This window comes from Anser brachyrhynchus (genome assembly GCF_964034855.1).
Source record: "Anser brachyrhynchus genome assembly, chromosome: 12".
Lineage (NCBI taxonomy): Eukaryota > Metazoa > Chordata > Aves > Anseriformes > Anatidae > Anser > Anser brachyrhynchus.
The window spans coordinates 13,367,444-13,385,851 of NC_137707.1; the positions used below are offsets into that span (position 1 = coordinate 13,367,444).

The following is an 18,408-nucleotide window of genomic DNA, read 5'->3' on the forward strand; positions in this document are numbered from 1 at the left end:
CGCCCACCCCCTCCAGGCAGCCCCCAGGAGGGACATCTCGTCCTGCACCAGGGCTTCACCACGTCCGTCCCGTCGATCCAAATGGAGCCGAACCAATTCCTCTCCCCGACTTCGGCCGCCAGCTCTGGGGGCCTCGGCTCAGAGCTCGGTCTGTCCGAGGACGGCAACATCCAGAGGGCGAAGCAGGAGGGGCCAGCAGCCATTAGAAGCTTATTGCTCCTAAATTTAATTAGTTTCCGTGAGTCGAATCAGTTGCCTAGACCCCAAATGTGCCCTGATTCGTGTTAATTGTATGCGGTGCTGAAAGCCATAAGCAGATCGTGCCTCAGTTCTACCCCCGAATGTTAACACAACATCTCTCCCCAGTTCTCACCCATCAGCTCTGAGCTGGGCTGCTGAAGCTGCCTTCCCAAGGCGATTCTGTCCTTCCCCAGAGCACGACACGGCTTTCCAGGGAATGCTCTCATCCTAGTGCTCTGCTGAAGTTTTAATGTGTCTCCGAGACGGCACAAAACTGGGACAAGAGCTACACAGCCAGGGCTGGCCACGGCACGCACACCTCAAGGGAAGGCTGGCCTTACAAACAGGGCTTTTGGAGAAGCACAGAAATCCCCAGGGAAGGTAAATCACAACCTTGTGATCATGTTTGCTGCCTGCCACGAGACAAAGCGCCCAGTTCAGAAAGAAAAAGCCTAAGAATGTGCGTAGTTAGCCCACCCCATTACCGTTATCACTGCGTTAAAAGAGCACAAACCAAGCTTTCGATCACACGGGGTGCGCACTCCTAGTCCTGAACGGCCGGACACATTCCCAAGACAACCCCTCCTTCAAAAGGCAGCATTAGGAACAGAGAGTGGGGCTGTAAGCAAACGATTTGAGAATGAATGAGGTGAATCGAGTGCCGTAAATCTTAGGGTGTAAGAGCTACATCTGGAACCTGAAAGCCACGCTGGACACGTGGTGTTTTACCCCCACAGTCTCTCTCAAAAAAAAAAGATAATGCTGATAAAGAAATCCAAGCTAGAGCTGTTTCCCCTCATGGGAGAAGGGAAATCCCACAGCGATTTAGTCCCCAATCCAACTGGGGGCTCTCTTTAAATTACTTGCAATTCGCTGCACAGCTCAGAAAATTTCGGCTTAGGTTCACTAATTGGTTTTGTAAAAATTAAACACCTTAAAAAAAACACAGCCCTTGATAACAGGAAATAATTTGGGGTATGTCAGGCTATTCAAGCGCAAGCATGACTGGCAGGGCAGGCCTCCCCTCCGCTCCACGGGCATCTCTCCAGGGAGCAAGGGCTATTCCAACAACTTTTAGCCGTGTTTCCCTCAGTAAGAGGGAAACTGAGAGGCTACAGACAAAGGGAACTCTTCATTTCGGTGGCGGCACGATGGAAAGCCTTCCCAACCTCCTGCTCTTCTGGAAGACTCAACTGATCCTACACCTCTTCCAGGGCAAGAAGGAATCTAACGCTTTGTCATCCAGCCAAAACCATTAAGACTTGAAGATAAATACTCCCGTGGCCAAAATCCCAGCAATGTGCCACGCAATCCAGGCACTAAAAGGTTCTAACAGGAGCCTCCTATTTGCTTTTCTACAAAATCAGCCGCTCCTTCCAGCTACCGTGCTCATGTCATCAGGCCAAGTCCGTGACTTTTATCAGCACCAAAGGCTACCTCGCTCCGTGGAGCGTTACAACCTGCTTCTAGGAAAACGAGAGCTTTCTGCACGAGACCAGGCTGGAGGAACAGCTCCTGTGCCTTGGAAAGACTCAGTTAGGATTTGGCTAGCGTGGCCTTGGTTTGACACGTGAAAAACAACAAATACAACAAATTCCACGCTAAAGGAAAAAGAAGAGCATCCACCTTTGCTGTTGAGCATGGCCATGAAGTGGAGAGGAGGGGACCCTCGGCACCATCCCTCTCCCCAACGCTTTCCAGAGAGGCAGGAGCAGCAGGGGAACAGCCGAGCTCGCTTCTCCAGGTGACTCGGGGTTAGCAGCATACACAGAAGGAAGCTCGCTGTGAAAGCCCTGGGTTTGCGCCTGCGCAAAGCACACCCAAAGCAGCATTACCGGCGGCTGGGATCCACGTCGATGCGGCGTTGCTCAGGGCACAACAAAGCACGGAGCTCGGCAGGTGCAGCAGCGAGCAGCTCTCCACCCGCTGCCCAAACGTCACCCGTGGGCAGTGTTCCTAGAGCCGAGCCATCGCTTCACCACCTTTCAGAGATGACCTCCTGCCTCATCTCATTTTATGGCTTTTAATGCTATGACAGCGTGCACCAGGCGAGCAAAGAGCTGAAGGAAAGCCATGCCAAGCCCCAGAAGGGCTGCTCAGAAGTGCTTCCAGCAGCGCGGCTCCCAAGGTAGCGCACTGCAATATCAGGCTGGCTCCTCGGGTTTATTTTTAAGTGCTTCCTGAGAACAAAAGTTCAGTTCGGAAAGGCTCTTCTGGCCCAATTTAAGAACAGAGCAATCAAAGCGTATGAAATACTCTGCCTTAAACTTGAAACACTAACGTTTCGAGGTTACAGAGAGGATCTCAGCCACGTGAGTATCTAAGGGCTGTGGGTCACTCTCTTCCCTTGATTTTAAGGTCTTCCTTTTTACTATTCTGCTTGGATGGCTCAGGATTACATTCACAGAGGCGAGTTTTTGTTTGTTAAGGCAAATCTCTGACCTCCTCACATCCCAGCCCCAAAGCAGTGGCCCAGTGAGGCAGAGCACCAAGGTCACAGACCTAGCCCAGCTCCCTGCAGAACAAGGAGCACTTCAGGACAGCAACAGCGCGCTGCCGCGTTATCCGGAGTTATCCCCGTTTCCCAACCGTAAGCCACAGGAAGGACTTCACTCATCTCCATGTCCTGGGCCACTTCAGACAGCACACCAGTTCCTCTGAAAGAGAAATCCAGGTTTGCTGCTCCTGTAGCACCATGAAGGCAGGCAGAGCTCTCCAGCATTCTCATAAGGTTTTCAGAAATCATCTTCTGCAAGTATTCAACCTGTGAACCCTCGGGTTGGTACAAGACAACATTTGTTAAACAACCTTTAAAGGCATCACAACATCACGATGGACTTCACTGGGATGCCTCAAGGGAGGGAAGTATTTGGGAAGAGCTGCCACACAAGAAGAGTTTCAGTTACACCAGCTCTCCCCCCAACAGAAGGAGCTCAGACTACAGCTTTCTGCCATGGGACGCTGGAAGAGTTCCCAAATGCCTGGGGGAGGGCTGGGAGCCAAAGCCCTGGGGCTTGTTGCACGCTTTTCTTCCCTATGCGGGTCTCACCTGGGAGCTGCTCAGAGAAACGACGCAGCCTCAGAGCACGTGAATTGGGTTTGATGTGGACAGCCCAAGCCTCGGTCCTGCCCGAGCCAGAACAGACGCGACGCTAGTCGAGGATACCACGCACTGCTGTGGGCTGGGACGGGAGGATTTCTGGTGATGGCTCATCATGGGGGGAAAAGGGAAAAGCCTCACACCACACTTCTGTCTGATGCTGTGTTGGGATTTCTTCAGACAGGCCCAACGCCGTCCTTGCTCACATCGCAGAACGTGGGGAGGACCCGTGCCATAAATCAGTGTTTTGGCTTCTTCTGCTTTAAGCAACAACTCGATCTGGCTAAGTATAAACAACACGAGTGAAGATGGCTGCCTGGAAGCTGAGAAATAAGCCATGTCGCCACTTCCACAAGACCTTCGATTCCTGCTGCAGACAGGGACTCAAGCAGCTGTTCTCCAGCCACAACTGCCACCGAGCATCACCTAACCGTGTTTCCCTCTGGTAAGCGCTGACCTGAAATCCCGCTGAATCCCTGCCTGAAAAGCAGGCACTTGCAGAAAATCCATGTTTAAAGCAGAAAAAATGGATTATTTATTAAGGTTCCCACAAGACACCTCCCATTGTGACCGCACTACAGCACGGTGAGTTTCCCCTGCCCCACACCAACGGACGAGCTTTCCCCGCGCGGTGCTCCACTTGACTCGTTAGGAGCGCGGCTCCAGTCACCAGCCATGAACTGGAAATCGGAGACTTCTCCGTGCTTCTTTAACGATGCTAGCCATGACAGACAGGAGACTGAGCCTTCGTCCGGAAGGCTGGCAGCACGAAAGGCTGTGCCAGCGTACCTGGTGCTTGTGCCTCAGCTCCCGAGGCTTCGGCGAGGTCCGGCTGGTGCCACGAGGGCCAGCAGCTGTGCAGTGGCAGCAGACCCAGCCTGCCACCCAGCACGTGTCTCAAACACCCAAACACCACGAGCACAGTGCTTGTGGCACTGATTCTGAACTGACAGCCAGAAAAACAAGGGGGCACCCCTAGGGTTACGTGAGGAGCAGCAGAGAACGCTTGCCAAGCACGACTCCTGGCCAACAGCTCTGCCTGCGCTTACTCGCAGCAGCGGGCTCCAGGTCACAACCGGCCTGTCCAAATCCTACAATACAAGGATTGCACCACCATCCACTCCTTTAGACCCACAGGTATAAAGGACAGGCCACACACAGGGACAGAAACCAAACTGATAACAATAACTTACTTGAAGCTTCTTCCAGATGTTACTTCAACTCAGCCAGAGACCCATACGATGGAAGTTGACTCAGCTCAAGTCAAGCCTGGACCGTTACACAAAGTTTACGAGCCGGGCAGCTCTTCTTTTTTCTTTTTAATTCCACCACAAGTTTTTTGTAGGGCAATTACTTCATCCCTTCAGAGAAGGCACGCTCTGCTGAGCTTGCTTTGCCGCTCGCTTGGTGGAAAGCGTTTTACCAGGCACCGACAGGACAGTCTAGAAAAGTCTCAATTATCAAACTACTGAGCACGAGGAAGACCAGTGAAGTCTCCCGTTAAAACCCAACAGATCTAGCACCAGATTACAGACAGGTATTTGGGGTGGGTTAGGCATTTTGTTTTAAAACAGAACCCAGCACATTTGCCTGAGTAATTCCGCATGGCAGGGCTGCAATAGCCGTTGTGGATGTTCACCTCCCCGGTGTAAGCTCAGCGCTCAGTGGTACCAACGGAGCCGGCTGCCATCTCCGGGAGGGACCCGATCTCCCCAAATCAAAGAATTATGAGAAGTGTTTCACAGACATGCACCATTCGTGTAACCGCAATAGCTGAAAGCACTGCGGGCACGTAGAGCGACGCTCAGTATATCAAATCCTACCTTTTTGTCACTTCAGTTGTTCTTAATATTTCGTTTGTGTCTTTGCCCAAAAGAACTGCAGCAAACAAACATCCCTGTCCTGGTGTCGGCACGATTAACGTGCATTTGTCCCTGTGCTACCTGACGAAGAGGCACTGGATGCCTACCAGTAGTCTTAAACCCCACAAGCTGGTGCCTGGGGAAGAGAGATCTCTGCTCCTGACCCTACCCAGCGCCACGGGTACCGCGAACCAAACACCCAGAAACTGAGAGGACCCCGCGATGACAAAGCCAGCAGCCAGCAGACCTGATTATTTTTTTAAGTGCCATAGCAACCAACTTCACAGAGCTTAAAACTAAATTAGAAGATGAAAAAGTTATTCTGAAGCAAGATTTAAAATGAAAAGGTAATTACCTAGACCTTTTATCCATCCAATTCTTTCCCTTTTTTTAATCAGGAAGAATACCTGCAAGGCTTTTTCAGAAGCAAGCACACACTTTCCAACAGACCGAGACAAGCGGAGGCCCACCGAGAAAGCGGTGCTCACGTGCTGGGAAGCTGCTCCATCGAGAACAAACATCTGGACAGCATCCCCATACCAGAAACACGGCACACAGCTTGCCCAGAAACTCTTCCTTCAAACCTTCCGGTTCCAAACGTGACGTCCTCAAGCAGAAGGGGCTGTTAGCTGGGGGGAAAACCACCCGTACCCGGCCCTACTGCCACCACCGAGCCTCGGATCTGCCACACACCGCCTAGCGGGCTGAGATTGTCACCTCCGTCACCAGACCATGGCACGGCTCACTCAGCCCATGCTCGGAGGCACGCTGCCTTCAGATCCTCTGCCTGCTCCATTTCTCCTTCCGTACGTCCCCGATACTCAGGGCTGCGGCAGGCCAGAAACACCAGCTCCCTGGAGGACAGAGGCTGGTAAGATAATCCCGTTTATTAAACCAAACATCCCAGGACAAACCAACTCGTGAGCAAAGCGCAGGACCCGAGCCAGCCCCGAGACCAGAACACCCACCGTGGTGGGGACACGTGGCGGCGTAAAAAGGGCGAGGAGCCACGCGGCTGCTCGGGGATCAGAGCCAGCCCACGCCGGGCTCGCAAGGACCGCTGCGCCCCACGGGAAGCCAAGGGCAGATGCCGAAGGCATCCCCATCACAAACAAGACCGCTGAAGTGTGTTTAGGGTTTCACTGGAAGACGTGACCATAAAAGCCTGGAGTAACTCGGGCTTGTAGTACCTGGGCACGTGGAAAGATTGGGACCACAGAACAGAACCGTGGCTCCTTGTGGTTAAGGAGCCAGCCCAGGAGGAAAGCTGCAGTGTTCCAGCCTCACCATCATTTTCTTTTGCTGGTGCTCATTGTTTTTCCAAACCTTACCCTTCCTGATCCCCTCCTCCCGGGCCAAACTGCTCCCTTCTTTCGCCTTTGGAGGATCCATCTCCCCTGCACAGATTTTGGGAGGAGGAGGAACCATCCCGAAGGTCCAAATCAACTTGCAGCCACCACAAACCACCAGAAATTCTTCGTCAAGTCCAGCTGGAGGCAGAATGCTACCTGGAGATTCCCAGTACGGGGACAGGGGCTTCCCCTCATACAGCATCTAGCATCCAGCTCTGGTCCTGTAATTAATTCAGTCTCTCAAATTAGCTCAACTTCAGCTGCTGGAAAGAACCATCCCTGTTCCCCTTAAGGATGCGGGAGTCCCTGGATCCCGCGCCCTGCACGGGTAGCTCTGAACCACCACCAGGTCCAACAGCCCTTAGAAAATAGGGACAGGGGAAGCGAAGCCCTCAGCAAGGCTTAAGGTACGTTTTCCAGGTTTCTGATCACCACCTTAAAAACAATCCCGTTGTGTGCTGATGTCTGCAGCTGATGATCCTGCTGTCGGCACCGCCGGAGCAACCCCAAAGAGCAAGCCTGAAGTAGCAGGGAAACAACCACCCTTACAGCTTTAGGATTGGCCTCCCTTGTCCTTAACCCATCCCCAACACCAAAAGAGACGTGTTTTTCCCCGAAAAGCAGAGCATTTCAGCCCAGTTACCCCGTCCCTGCCATAAGGATGCTACCAAAGAAGCCGATCCCCTCCGGATGAAGCGACCCAAACCCCGAGGGCTCGTCCCACCTCCACCGCGACCCTTTGAGCTCAACAAAAATGATTTAGCCTTCTCCCACATTAAAATTACGTCGGTGGATGTGCATTGTTATTGCTAGCCCACACAAACGCTTTAAATATATATATATTTTTACAAGTGCAATGCTCAACAATCATGACACCGAGTTAGCGCGCTGATTAATCAGACCTAAGATGCCTCAACAGTAAAATTATGCTAATAAACCAGTACAGTGCTTCCCTGGCTAAGGTATTTCCATACCTGCTAATGTTTTCTACCTCAGAAATCAACAACTCGGTCACGCTTTAAATGCGAATCATTATTAAACATGAAAAGAAACTCACCTGGCAAATATGTTAATATTTCATGGCCTTATTTCTACTAGAACCACCATGAAAATTAGCTTAATGCGCAGCTCGTAAAGGAGAACTCCCAGCTGCAGCCTTCACGCTCAGTGACAGGCAGGCTCTGAAGTCTCCCTAGAAGCAGGCTGGCAACGGGAATCGCTTGGAAAAACACTCTTTAAAACACAATTTTGAAAAACAAGTGCACACAGCACCCCTCTTCCACTCTTTCCATGTCTCAGCATGAAATTGCTCAGATGAAAACAAAACTCTGACGGCAGCGTTTAAGTAACTCCAACCAGCAACGTACCCGGCACGCAAAGCACTTGAAGTACAGGAAAAACGTACCCAGAAAATTCACCCGAACGTGCGATGCTGATTGTATTTGCTGATTACCAAGACATTTAAGCTGGCAGGCTCAGACCGCTCCATGCTGCGGGTCAGGAGCAGCCTTGCACTGCTCTGCCAGGAGAGGAACGCAGGGAGAGCAAGGGGAAGCCCTGTTCTTGGGTTTCAGGCAGCTGAACCACCTGGAGCGCAGCAGGTCCCGCGCTGCACCCCTTTAGCACTTCCTTGGCTTTGCAGAAGTATTTGAAATCAGTCTGATGTTTGGTGTTGGGTTTTTTTTGGAAGAATTTTAAAAATACGCAGTGCTTAACTACCTGTGTTAAGAATGCTTCAAATCGACAGGCTACAAGTAACCTCTCGGAGCCGGAACTTTAAAACGCACCGTTTGGGTTTTTTGACAGCTCTGCCTTGTTTCTAGGTTATTATTTTTGGTAAGTACCTATCTGTTATACAGCTTCTCTCAGCATTCACGCTGCAACCCATCAACCAGAAACTCATGAATCTCAGGATCGGCCAGCAGAGACAAGGGAAGGACGTGCCCCGAGGCGGCAGATACCAGAGCCACACGCCCATGGCGTTCACACAGGCCACCAGAACAAGTCATCCCATTCATCTGCAGGCTGTGAACTGTAAACAAAGGTTTCACAAAGCTACTTCCCCTGATTACTCTGGTTTTAGAGCACCTTTGCTATTCCGTATCACGCTATTAAGGGGGGGGGTGGGGGGAGGTGACGCTCTCAGTACTGCTCCCAGTTCCAAACTGGAAGTTTCTCCACTTCAGAGGAACTTTTCCAACAAGAAAAACAAAACCATCTGAAGAGCCATGAAGAAGGCTGCTGCCTTTTGCTACAGCCCAACTTTTTTTAACCAGGCTCCAAAAACTTCGGCTTGCCATCGCTCTCCCCCCCCCATCAGACGGGACCGCCACACTTCAGATGCTGCCCACACCAGCTGCCACATGCCCTGGGTAAGAACGAGAAGTTTTTCCGACGCGAGTAACAGCTGAAATACCACTCGGTTCCTCAGCTGCTGCCTCCGGCACAAAGAAAACCCTGAGGGGATGCCCGTCCCACCCCACGTGCAGCCCAACATTTACGAGCAGGGGCTCCTTTGGGGAGAAACCTCAGCCCGAAAGCACCCCGGGGTGTCCCACCGCTGCCTGGGACGTCGCCCCCGGAGGAAAAGGAAAACCACAGGCAGGCACAGCACCGAGAGCGCGGAGCCTTCACGAGAAGCACAGCACCGACCCGGGCTCCTACCTGCTGAAACGAAGCACGACGCCAGGCACCCCTCCGGCACCCCCAGAGCCCCTTTAACTCCGCAGAACGGCCAAACCATCCCAGCAGAGAGCTGGTGAACAGCACCGCTGAGAGGTCCTGTGCACTAAAATGGCTGAAAACCAATAAGCACTGGGAGCATGAGGGGAAAAAAAAAGAAGGGAGGAGCCACACAATTGGAAAGAAAGGAATAACAAGGGCTCGTCTTTTGGCAGGCGGCTCGCTCGTGAGGCACCTCCTGCAACCCAGACACCGAGAGGGGCTCGGGGACGGCGCCTCCCTGCAAAGGGCCCCGAAGCCCCCGGCAGGCACCGGCACGGGGCGAGGTGCTCCTACAGCAAACCCCGAGCGCTTCGTGACCCTGGTAGGCTCAGGCATCAGGGCTCGTTCAGAATATTTGCTGTCAGTGCCTTGCACGTCCAAAATTCAACCCGAAGTTGGATTAAAAACCAAAACCAGGTTCTTCGGGGATTTTAAGCCAGTAATAATCACCGGCTGCCCGCTTCGAGGCTCCCCTCAGCGACAGTAGCCATCAAGTCGCTGCCATCTACTGTCTCCAAAATAACGGGTGAGAAACGAGCAGTTTTTCCCCCGAACACATCCCTGCTTGCTCAAAAGAGTGTTCAAACAGACCTGGCCTGACGTTCTCGGACTTGACAGAAGGGAAACCAAAAACTTGGCAGCGGCACCATCCTCCGCTCACCAAAAACGACCCCTCCACAGCCTCCGACCCCAACCAGAGCCACGGAGGAGCGGGGTGGTGAATGGGGCCAGAAACCGCCCCGGGACAGCAGCGATGCTGGGGGGCCGCTCCTCTGCCTCCCTGCAGAGCGGCCCCGACCCACGACCCCCTTACACCCCCTGACGTGGGGGCAGAGGTGACGGACCCCGCTCCGTGCAGGACCTCCGCCTGCGGGTGGGGACCCCCAGAGACCCCCGGGACCCCTCAGCGCCCCCCTGATGGCCCTCAGGGACCCCCCTGGAGAACCGCAGAGAAACCCTGAGGGCTCCGGCGACCCCCCCAGCGCCCCCTGAAGCCCCCCCCTCGGCCTCCCCCGCCCCCCCAGCCCCAGCCCCGCAGCCGGGGGTCCCCTCGGAGTTAATTTAATCCCCGCAGCCCGGCTCCGCCGCGCGGCCGGTGCCGAGGGGCGGCTGCCCGCTCCCCCCCCGCCCCCCCGGAGCCCCCCGCTCTTTGTTCGCCGCCTCCTCCGAGGCCGCCGCGCCGGGCCCTCACCTCGCGGACGTCCTGCAGGCACTCGAGCACGGCCAGGTTGTTGGCCCAGCTGTGCTTGGAGCACAGCCGCACCACGTCCTCGCGGCACACCGCCTCCTCCGACAGCTTCCACCCGCCGCCGGAGCCCCCGCCGCCGCTCCGGGGCCCCCGCGGGCCGCCCGCCGCCGCCGCCGCCACCGCCGCCGCCGCTCCCCCCGGCCCCGGCAGGGCCCCTCCGGCCGCGGGGGGAGCCCCCGGGGCCGGCCCGGCCGCCGCCGCCGCCAGCGCCACGAGCAGGAGGAGCGCGGGGCCCGGCCCGCGGCCCCGGACACGTCCGCACGGCGCCATCTTGGGTCCGCCACCGCCGGCGCGCCCCGCACGGCCCGGCCCGCCCCGCACGCACCGGCCCCGCCCCCGCGCGGGGTGGGCTACGCGGCGCGGTGACGTCACCGCCGCGCGGCACGCCCCCGGGGGGGGTCAGCTTGGCCCCGCCCACCCGGCGCCCACCCTTCCCCCCCCCCGCCCGCCATGATGGGTGCCGGCAGCAGCGTCCCAGAAGCGCTGACGCTGGTTCCCCCAGCCCTCCCGCCGGTCCAACCGCCCCCTACCACCACCGTCACCCACTGAACCACGTCCCCAAGCACCACGTCCAGCCTCTCCTTGAACACCCCCAGGGATAAGCCATGTCTCCAAGTAGAATCCTTGAATCACTAAGGTTGGAAAAGCCCTCCAAGATCACCTGGTCCAACCACCCCCCTACCACCACCATCACCCACTGAACCATGTCCTCAAGCACCAGGTCCAACCTCTTCCTTGAAGACCCCCAGGGACGGTGACGCCCCCACCTCCCTGGGCAACCTGTCCCAACACCTGACCGCTCTTTCTGAGAAGAAATGTCTCCTCATTTCCAACCTGAGCCTCCCCCGGCACAACGTGAGGCCATCCCCTCTGCTCCTATCACTGGTTACCTGTGAGAAGAGGCCGACCCCCAGCTCCCCACACCTTCCTTTCAGGCAGAGAGCAACAAGGTCTCCCCTGAGCCTCCTCTGCTTCAGACCAAACACCCCCAGTGCCCTCAGCTGCTCCTCACAGGACTTGTGTCCCAGGCCCTTCCCCAGCTCTGTAGCCCTGCTCTGGACATGTTCCAGAGTCCTCAAGAATCCCCAGCAACCATCACCATGGGCCCCAGTCACCTTCACAGCCCCAACTACCCTCACAGGGCCCAGCCACCAACATAAACCCCACCACCATCACCACGGTCCCCAACCGTCTTCACAGCCCCAAACACCACCACGGGCCTCAGCTGCCATCCTCAAGTCCCCAGCCACCGTTGTGGGCCCCAGGTGCCATCACAGGCCCGACTGCCATCAACATGAGGCTGAGGGAGCTGGGGATGTTCAGCCTGGAGGAGAGGAGGCTCTGGGGAGACCTCATCGAGGCCTTTCAGTACTTAAAGGGGTTTTATAAAAAGGATGGAGAGGGGACTCTTTACTTGGGTAGATAATGATAGGACAAGAGGGAGTGGGCCACTGGGTCTGCGTAGGCACCAGAGCCCTTCTGTCCCAGCTGGAGCAGGACACCTCAAATCAGCAGCTGTGAGTCCCCCGGCCATGGGACGTGTTTCTTAATGACCAATTAATAAGGGACAGGCACTGGACACAGCACCAGGAGCCACCTCGTTGCTCTGGCTGGTCTCAAACATCCACAGTGGTTTTCCACGGTGGCTTTCTGGTGGCATACCAACACTGCAGAATGGGATGTAGGGCAAAGCCACCAAGCAGAAACTAAACCAAACCACCGGGACCCAGGGCCTGTCTGTTTTTCCAGCAGGCTCTGTGCTGAACGTACAACTTCCCAGGTCTCTGGGTATTTTTACAGTTTTAAAGAAACTTTTACAGATTTAAAGAAATCATGATGTTTTGCCACGTGCAATACTCGCAGGCCAGCTGAACCTCCAAACGTAGAGTCACAGCTGCAAGGCTAAAAATGGCATACGTGTGACTTGGAGAAGCAGAGAGGAGGAAAGCAAAGCTGGCTTGTGGGAAGATGAGCGACAGGAAAGAAGAGGAGATGGGGAGAGGAGAGGAGCTGCAGGAGTCCCTGTAGCAGAGAGGAGAAGGGGCTGAAGCCAGCACGGCAGAGAGGGGTTGACGGGGAAGGGGACAAACTGGGGAGAAAGCAGGATGGAGGAAGGGGGACGGCAGCGTGCCGGCCCCCACAGCTGCTGAAATCGCTGCCACCAGCTCCCACTCGGGTGTCCTCATTTACAGCGCGAACCATGTGCACTGGTGCTTGCCAAAACGCTGAACTGGAGCCGCTGGCGGCGAGAGCAGGGAGCTGAGCTTCAGGCATGCTCACGATTCTGGCAAAGCGGTCTGACCCTGGGCGTCCCACACCAGGCATCCAAAATTCGTGCCCAGTCTTTGCTTTAAATCTCGTTGTGTGCCTCCGTTCCCATCTGTGGAATGGGGCTAACAACGCCGCTGTTCTCAGAGGGGTATTGTGGAGACTCTTCAAAGTCTGAGAAGCTCTTGGCTATACAGATGGAGGACATAGGAAAGCCCTTGAGAAAATGGATAATTTGATGCCTAAAGCTGGGTTTGACTAGTGTGTAGCATGGAAAACTTGAGGCCAGCTATTGAACGAAGAAGAAAAAAACAAAATATCAAAGAGCTGCTCATTGCTCCAGCCAGGATGCTCGTGCACAAGGGCTCATGGCACTCATGGGATCTTGCATGGACACACCTGTGGCCCCTTCGGAGGGACTGGGCTTTGTCCCTGCTGCCCACAAGAGAGGCCACTGCACCAAGGTGCCCCTGACCCCAGAGCCAGCACAGCTCCTGCGCAGGACCCTCAGCTTCAGGGCTGGGATTTGGCATTTCACACTTAGCGTGGTGCTGTTAGGGCTCCATCTTCCCCCATGGGGACAGAGAAAAACAGGTGCCCCCATAAGAGTCATCTCATTCCCAAAGCAGGGATCTACAACGGGTGAGATGAGCCAAGCTCTGCAAGTTCTGACAAAGGTGATAGAGGGGGGTCAGAGTGATTTGCTCAAGATACCAGTGGCGACAGACAAAATGAATGTTTCCACCCTCACTACATGCATTGGGTCAAGTAAGAGAGATTAGGTGAAAAGATATAAAGAATAAAGCACACACAGAGACAGCAACTGTGCCCTCATGGATGAGAAGTAGAAGGAAAGGGTGGTTGCAAGAAAAAAATGAGTCAAAAAAGGGCGATTTCAGGGAGCTTGCTTGCCCTCTGCACCATGAGCAAGAAATTTCTGCATTCAGAAATACCACCAGGTTTCCTTGCAGCCTGGGCTTTGGCCCTAAACCCTCCTCCTGGCCAGCAGCCTGGAGCATGGGCAGCCATCAACCCCAGGCTTGGAAACGAGAGGGAAAGGAGATCAAACAAAGTCCTGCGTGCCTGCATCGCTACTCCCACAGCCCCACAAGGGGGGTTTTAGCCCAGTGCTGCCAGCTGAGACACCGAAACATCGGGGCTAACCCCGATACCGCTGCAGCTTTCCTGGGCCTTGGCTGGCCCCCTCTCGCAACGGGTTTCACTCCAAAAGATTAAAGTGCCCAGCCACACTGCGTGGCAGCTGACCGTGATCTGCCCGGTCACACACCAGCTTCAGTGCCAGACCAGCTGAAAGCGGTGCTACAAGCATGCAGCTTCCCCTGGGAGCAGCGTCTTGGGAATGCCACAGCTCCTGCCTCTCTGGGAGCCAGACCTCTGAATTCCATGGTAAAAAAAATCTGTTTTGAGGTGTGGTTTTGTTTCACAGTCAGTGTTTTTGCAGTGCCTCCTGCCATGGCTGCAGGTGCGGGGCTGCTGCACCAAACCCAAAATCTCACCCCGAATGCTGCAATGCTGCTGCAGTGGTGGATGGCAAAGCCCTGGCACAGTCACCCTGTAGCACCTGCAATGCAGTTTGGGGATCGGTGAGACCAGCCTGCCTCCAGCAGCATTTCCAGTCCTCCTGGAAAGCGCAACAAAATCTTCAGGATTGCCTCAGGAACACGTTGGGTTGGCACCAGCCTGCTGCAGGCGGCACATCCACCCAGCCCTGCTCGCCTCCAGCACGCAGAGCGCAGCGCTAACGGGCAAAAGGGCTCGTTTCGGTGGCCAACATCCAATATGGGACCTCCCTGGCCCCACTTGATGAAGATAATCGTAATAAAAAACCCTGTACCATCAATACCTTGCACAACACGTGCAAAATCAGTGTGTGAACTGGTCAGACTGGGAGCTTTCCCCAGTGCTAAACCAGCAGGACGGAGCAGGTCTGGCCCTCACCAGGATACATGCTCACCCCACAAGGACACGGCTCAGCCAGTGGTCGAATTCAGGCACCACCAGGGCTCTGCGTGAGCCCTGCTATGGGGCTACTGCAGCTCCCCTGCAGCTGGCCCTTTCGGCAGCCCCATGCGTAGCCACGTTTTGCTGCCTCGCTTGCCCACTGCTTGCAAAGGGACCAAGCCAAAGCAACCTCTGGCCACAGGATGCCCTCAGATCATAGGGGGGGGGGGCAGGGAGGAGGGTTCTAGCAGGCACAGGCTGGTTTTAGCCAGTTTCTCTGTTTTTAGGCATTTCTGGTCCTTAGCAGGCTAGCTAGCAGGGCTCACCATGGCCAGGTTGCTATACGGCAGCTTCCTGGGAACTAGGTCACGCAACGGGTATGGTGGGATGAGGAAAACTGGAAGGGAAGAAACAATAGAAATAGCCCCAAATGAGCAGCACAACGTGGTGGAAGGACAACGCTCTCCCCTTGGAGCAACAAAAGCTCAAAGAGCCCACGTGTGCCAAGCTTGGAGGGCTCCCCCTCCTCCCCACAGGGCCAGGGCCAGCATCTCCATCCTGCCCCTGGGGATGGACGCAGCCCTGTCCCAGCAGCTTTGTCCCAGGGCCGCATCCAGGTGGAGATGCGGAGATGTGGGGGAGGGAGGTGGGTGAGCTGGCAAAGCCCCCGTACTTCTTGCGCTCAATGCTGGGAAAGCGGTGCTCGGAGAGCGGCTTCGTGCTGGCACCCGGGGGCTGCGCAGCTGGAAACACTTAAAAACAAAAGCCAGCAAAATCCACCCCGCGCTTGGCAGCCGATTGGAAGTTATTGGAAAGGCTTGCCCAGCGCGAGAGCTGGCTCCGGTCCTCCATCTATCGCAGGACCAGGAGGAGAGGAGACGCAGAGCTTCCTTCTCCCCGCGCCCTCAGGAGCCCTCCGGAGTTGATTTTGACAAGCAGCAGCAGCCCCGGTCCTGCCGAGATTCCTGCGCTCATGGGAAGCCTCCTCCCCAGCCTCGGGCTGTAGGGTCCTGCACACCCTGTCCCTGAAGGAGCATTTCATAAAGAAGAGCCCCACACTCGCCGTGCCCACGCAGCAAGTTCACCAAGGAAGAGAGATTTCTTTGTGCATAGCGACATCTCTGCCCGTGCTGTAACCCCAGCGGCTCATTGCGAGAGCAGCCCAGCTCCCAGCGCCCACATGCCACGATTTAAGGGTTTTTACCACCAAGGCTCTCAGCACTTGCAGACACCTACTGTTGTAGGGGCAGCACACCCGAGTCTCACCGCTTCAAGCAACAAAACGTGGCCACAAGCTTCACAGAGCGAGGCAGGGGCCAGTGTGCCTCTCGCTCCTTCCCAGCAGCGCCTCGCCCTCCAGCTCATCCCCTCGGGGAGAAGAAAAAAAGCTCATCCTCGGTCTGCGCAGGGCAGCTCGTCCAAGCTTTAATTGGATGCAGACCGCTCGCTCCCGTGGGCACGGTGCCGAATCTGGGCTCGGCCACCGAACAGGGCTGGGGCTCTCCCTTTGCACGCAGACTGCCTCCCTCCGGAGCTCGGGGTCCCCACGGCTTCAGCACTGCCTTTACCAGGGGATGGCCAGCTCCACTGAACATAGGGGGTCGTAACCCCTCATGGGCTGTACTGTGGTGGCCAAGGCTGCAACGCTAGCCTGGTATTTTGTGATTTCTTTGCACAACGTGCACAAGTTCACCCCACTTTGTCCCATCTCCTGTTGCAGGCCATGGTCTTCTTACACCTTCGCTTGGCCACATTAGGAAATAACCAGACCACGGCCAGGTTCAGCTTCCGAGGGAGTTGCGGACAAACAGGAGACAACATTCCAGCTACAGCCTTCGTACAGGGGAGCCTCACGCCTCCTGCACACAGCTCTTTATAGGGCCTGACGTGACATTCAAGTTTTGCACGCTGTTAACCCATCTTCGCTTCACGAAGCGTCAGAAGCCCCGGGTCATTTCTGCAGAGCCGGGCGCTCCCCCCATTCACACAGCTCTGTGCTGCAGTCAGCGCTCACCTCTCCAAAAAATAAAAAGCCAGCAACTTTGCAGCCCTTCCTCCCCTGTGCCACAACTCCTTCCCCGTCCTGCTTCTGCCTCCCTGAGCGCCCGCTGCTGCTCCCAGTGTGACGCCGTCTGGGGGGCTCGCTCCCGTCCACCACCGCTGCCACTAGCAGAAACCCCAGGGCGAGACCTGCTGCAAGACTAACCCCTGGGGAGCCCCAAATTAATCACGCTTCACCAGATGGGATAACCACTGAAATTTGTTTGAGGCACTTTGTGTTGACCAGCACAGACTAGCTGTGGCCTGTTACCTGCTAGCTGTGTCCCAAGGTCACTTTGAGGATTAGATAAATCTTTTAGGGCATGGCTCACCCCTTTCTCTATTTTTTACTACTTTTCCAAGAGATGGGATAGGAGCAACATCCCGCATCCCCTTGGTGCTCTCAAGAGACGCTGCTACTGCTCCAAGATGTTATCAGTCAAGGCCCTGAGCACCATCCTCCTGCAGGCACCTGAGCGCGCTGCAGTGGCAGGGCGCCCACAGGTCGCATTGCATCCAAGTGCAGCTGATCTTTCTTTTTAGCGAAGACAAGTAAACTGAGCAAGAGATGTTTCTGCCTTTTCAGCATTGTCTCTAAATATCTTCAGATCATCTCAAAGGGAAATAAGCGATAATTTTTGAGCCAGGCTGAAGTCAATGCAGGCTGTTTATGCCAGTGTGCTTGATTTCACAGGCAGAGCAGGCTGAGAGGGCTCGTTGTCTCCATCACAAAGCAGAGCAGAAGCCCAGGTCTGTTAAGGAATTCACTGCAATTATTAAAAAAAAAATCTGCTAACCTCCATTAGCACAAGATCTTGCCCCCTCCCCATGCAAACAGAACTAAACTCCAGTGGGATGCTCTGGTTACTTCGGTGAAACAAGACTCAGATTGAGCTTCTCGTTTTGCTTGATGCATTGCCTGGCTTTAATCCAATTCGATTTGGGACACGAAATCGCTGCTTCTCCTCCCTCAGGCTCAGCCAGAGCCAGGCGCTGCGCTGCCAGGTCCTGCCGCGTGTACACGCAAACCAGGCTGCTCTGCTCTTCTTCGCTCACCCCTTCGTTACTAGCGCTCCCGTCTTCAGCAGGAAGTTATTCCTGTGGAAATGTCACCCCTGAGCCACCACAACCCCACGGCTCAAAGGCGCGGCTGGATGCTGGGACCGTGAAGTCCCGGGGGGCAGGGGACGAGCTGGCTGCCTCCCGCATGGGCTTTCTGCTCGCATCGTTCCAGGATCATGCAGGACCGCTCCCGCTGGGCACGCTGCTGCTGCGCTGGGCCCCATGTGCAGGGAGCGCAGCGCTGCCCGGCTTTAATCACATCGACCACGGGAGCTGCCAGCGTGCTGCCCTGCTCCGCCACGGCGAAACCTTCCCAGAGACAGCAGCAGAAACAGCCGCAGAGCAGCTCGCTGCCTCCCCGCCCGGAGAAGCCGCTCAGCCTCTGCCGACAGCTGCCCTGCACTGTGCAGGCACCGATCCCCGCACCGGCCCCTTTGACTCCAGACAGAAATGAGCGCGTATTTAATTAACACGTTTGACCTTTCATCAGTTCTCGGTGCAGACAGCTTTCTGCACGCCATTTAGGGGCTCCTTCCTGGAGCCTGCTGC

The 18,408-nt window shown here is 55.6% G+C and overlaps 1 protein-coding gene across 1 annotated transcript in view; it reads right to left on the bottom strand.

Annotated features, from left to right (window-relative positions):
* GLG1 (golgi glycoprotein 1) overlaps positions 1-10,812 on the bottom strand; it is a 70,788-nt gene extending 59,976 nt beyond the window's left edge. The window contains exon 1 of the mRNA XM_080553178.1: positions 10,471-10,812. Within this exon, the coding sequence (XP_080409304.1) occupies positions 10,471-10,797 (327 nt within the window). The 5' untranslated portion in view covers positions 10,798-10,812. The remainder of the gene's footprint in view (positions 1-10,470) is intronic.
* Between the last annotated feature and the right edge of the window lie 7,596 nt (positions 10,813-18,408).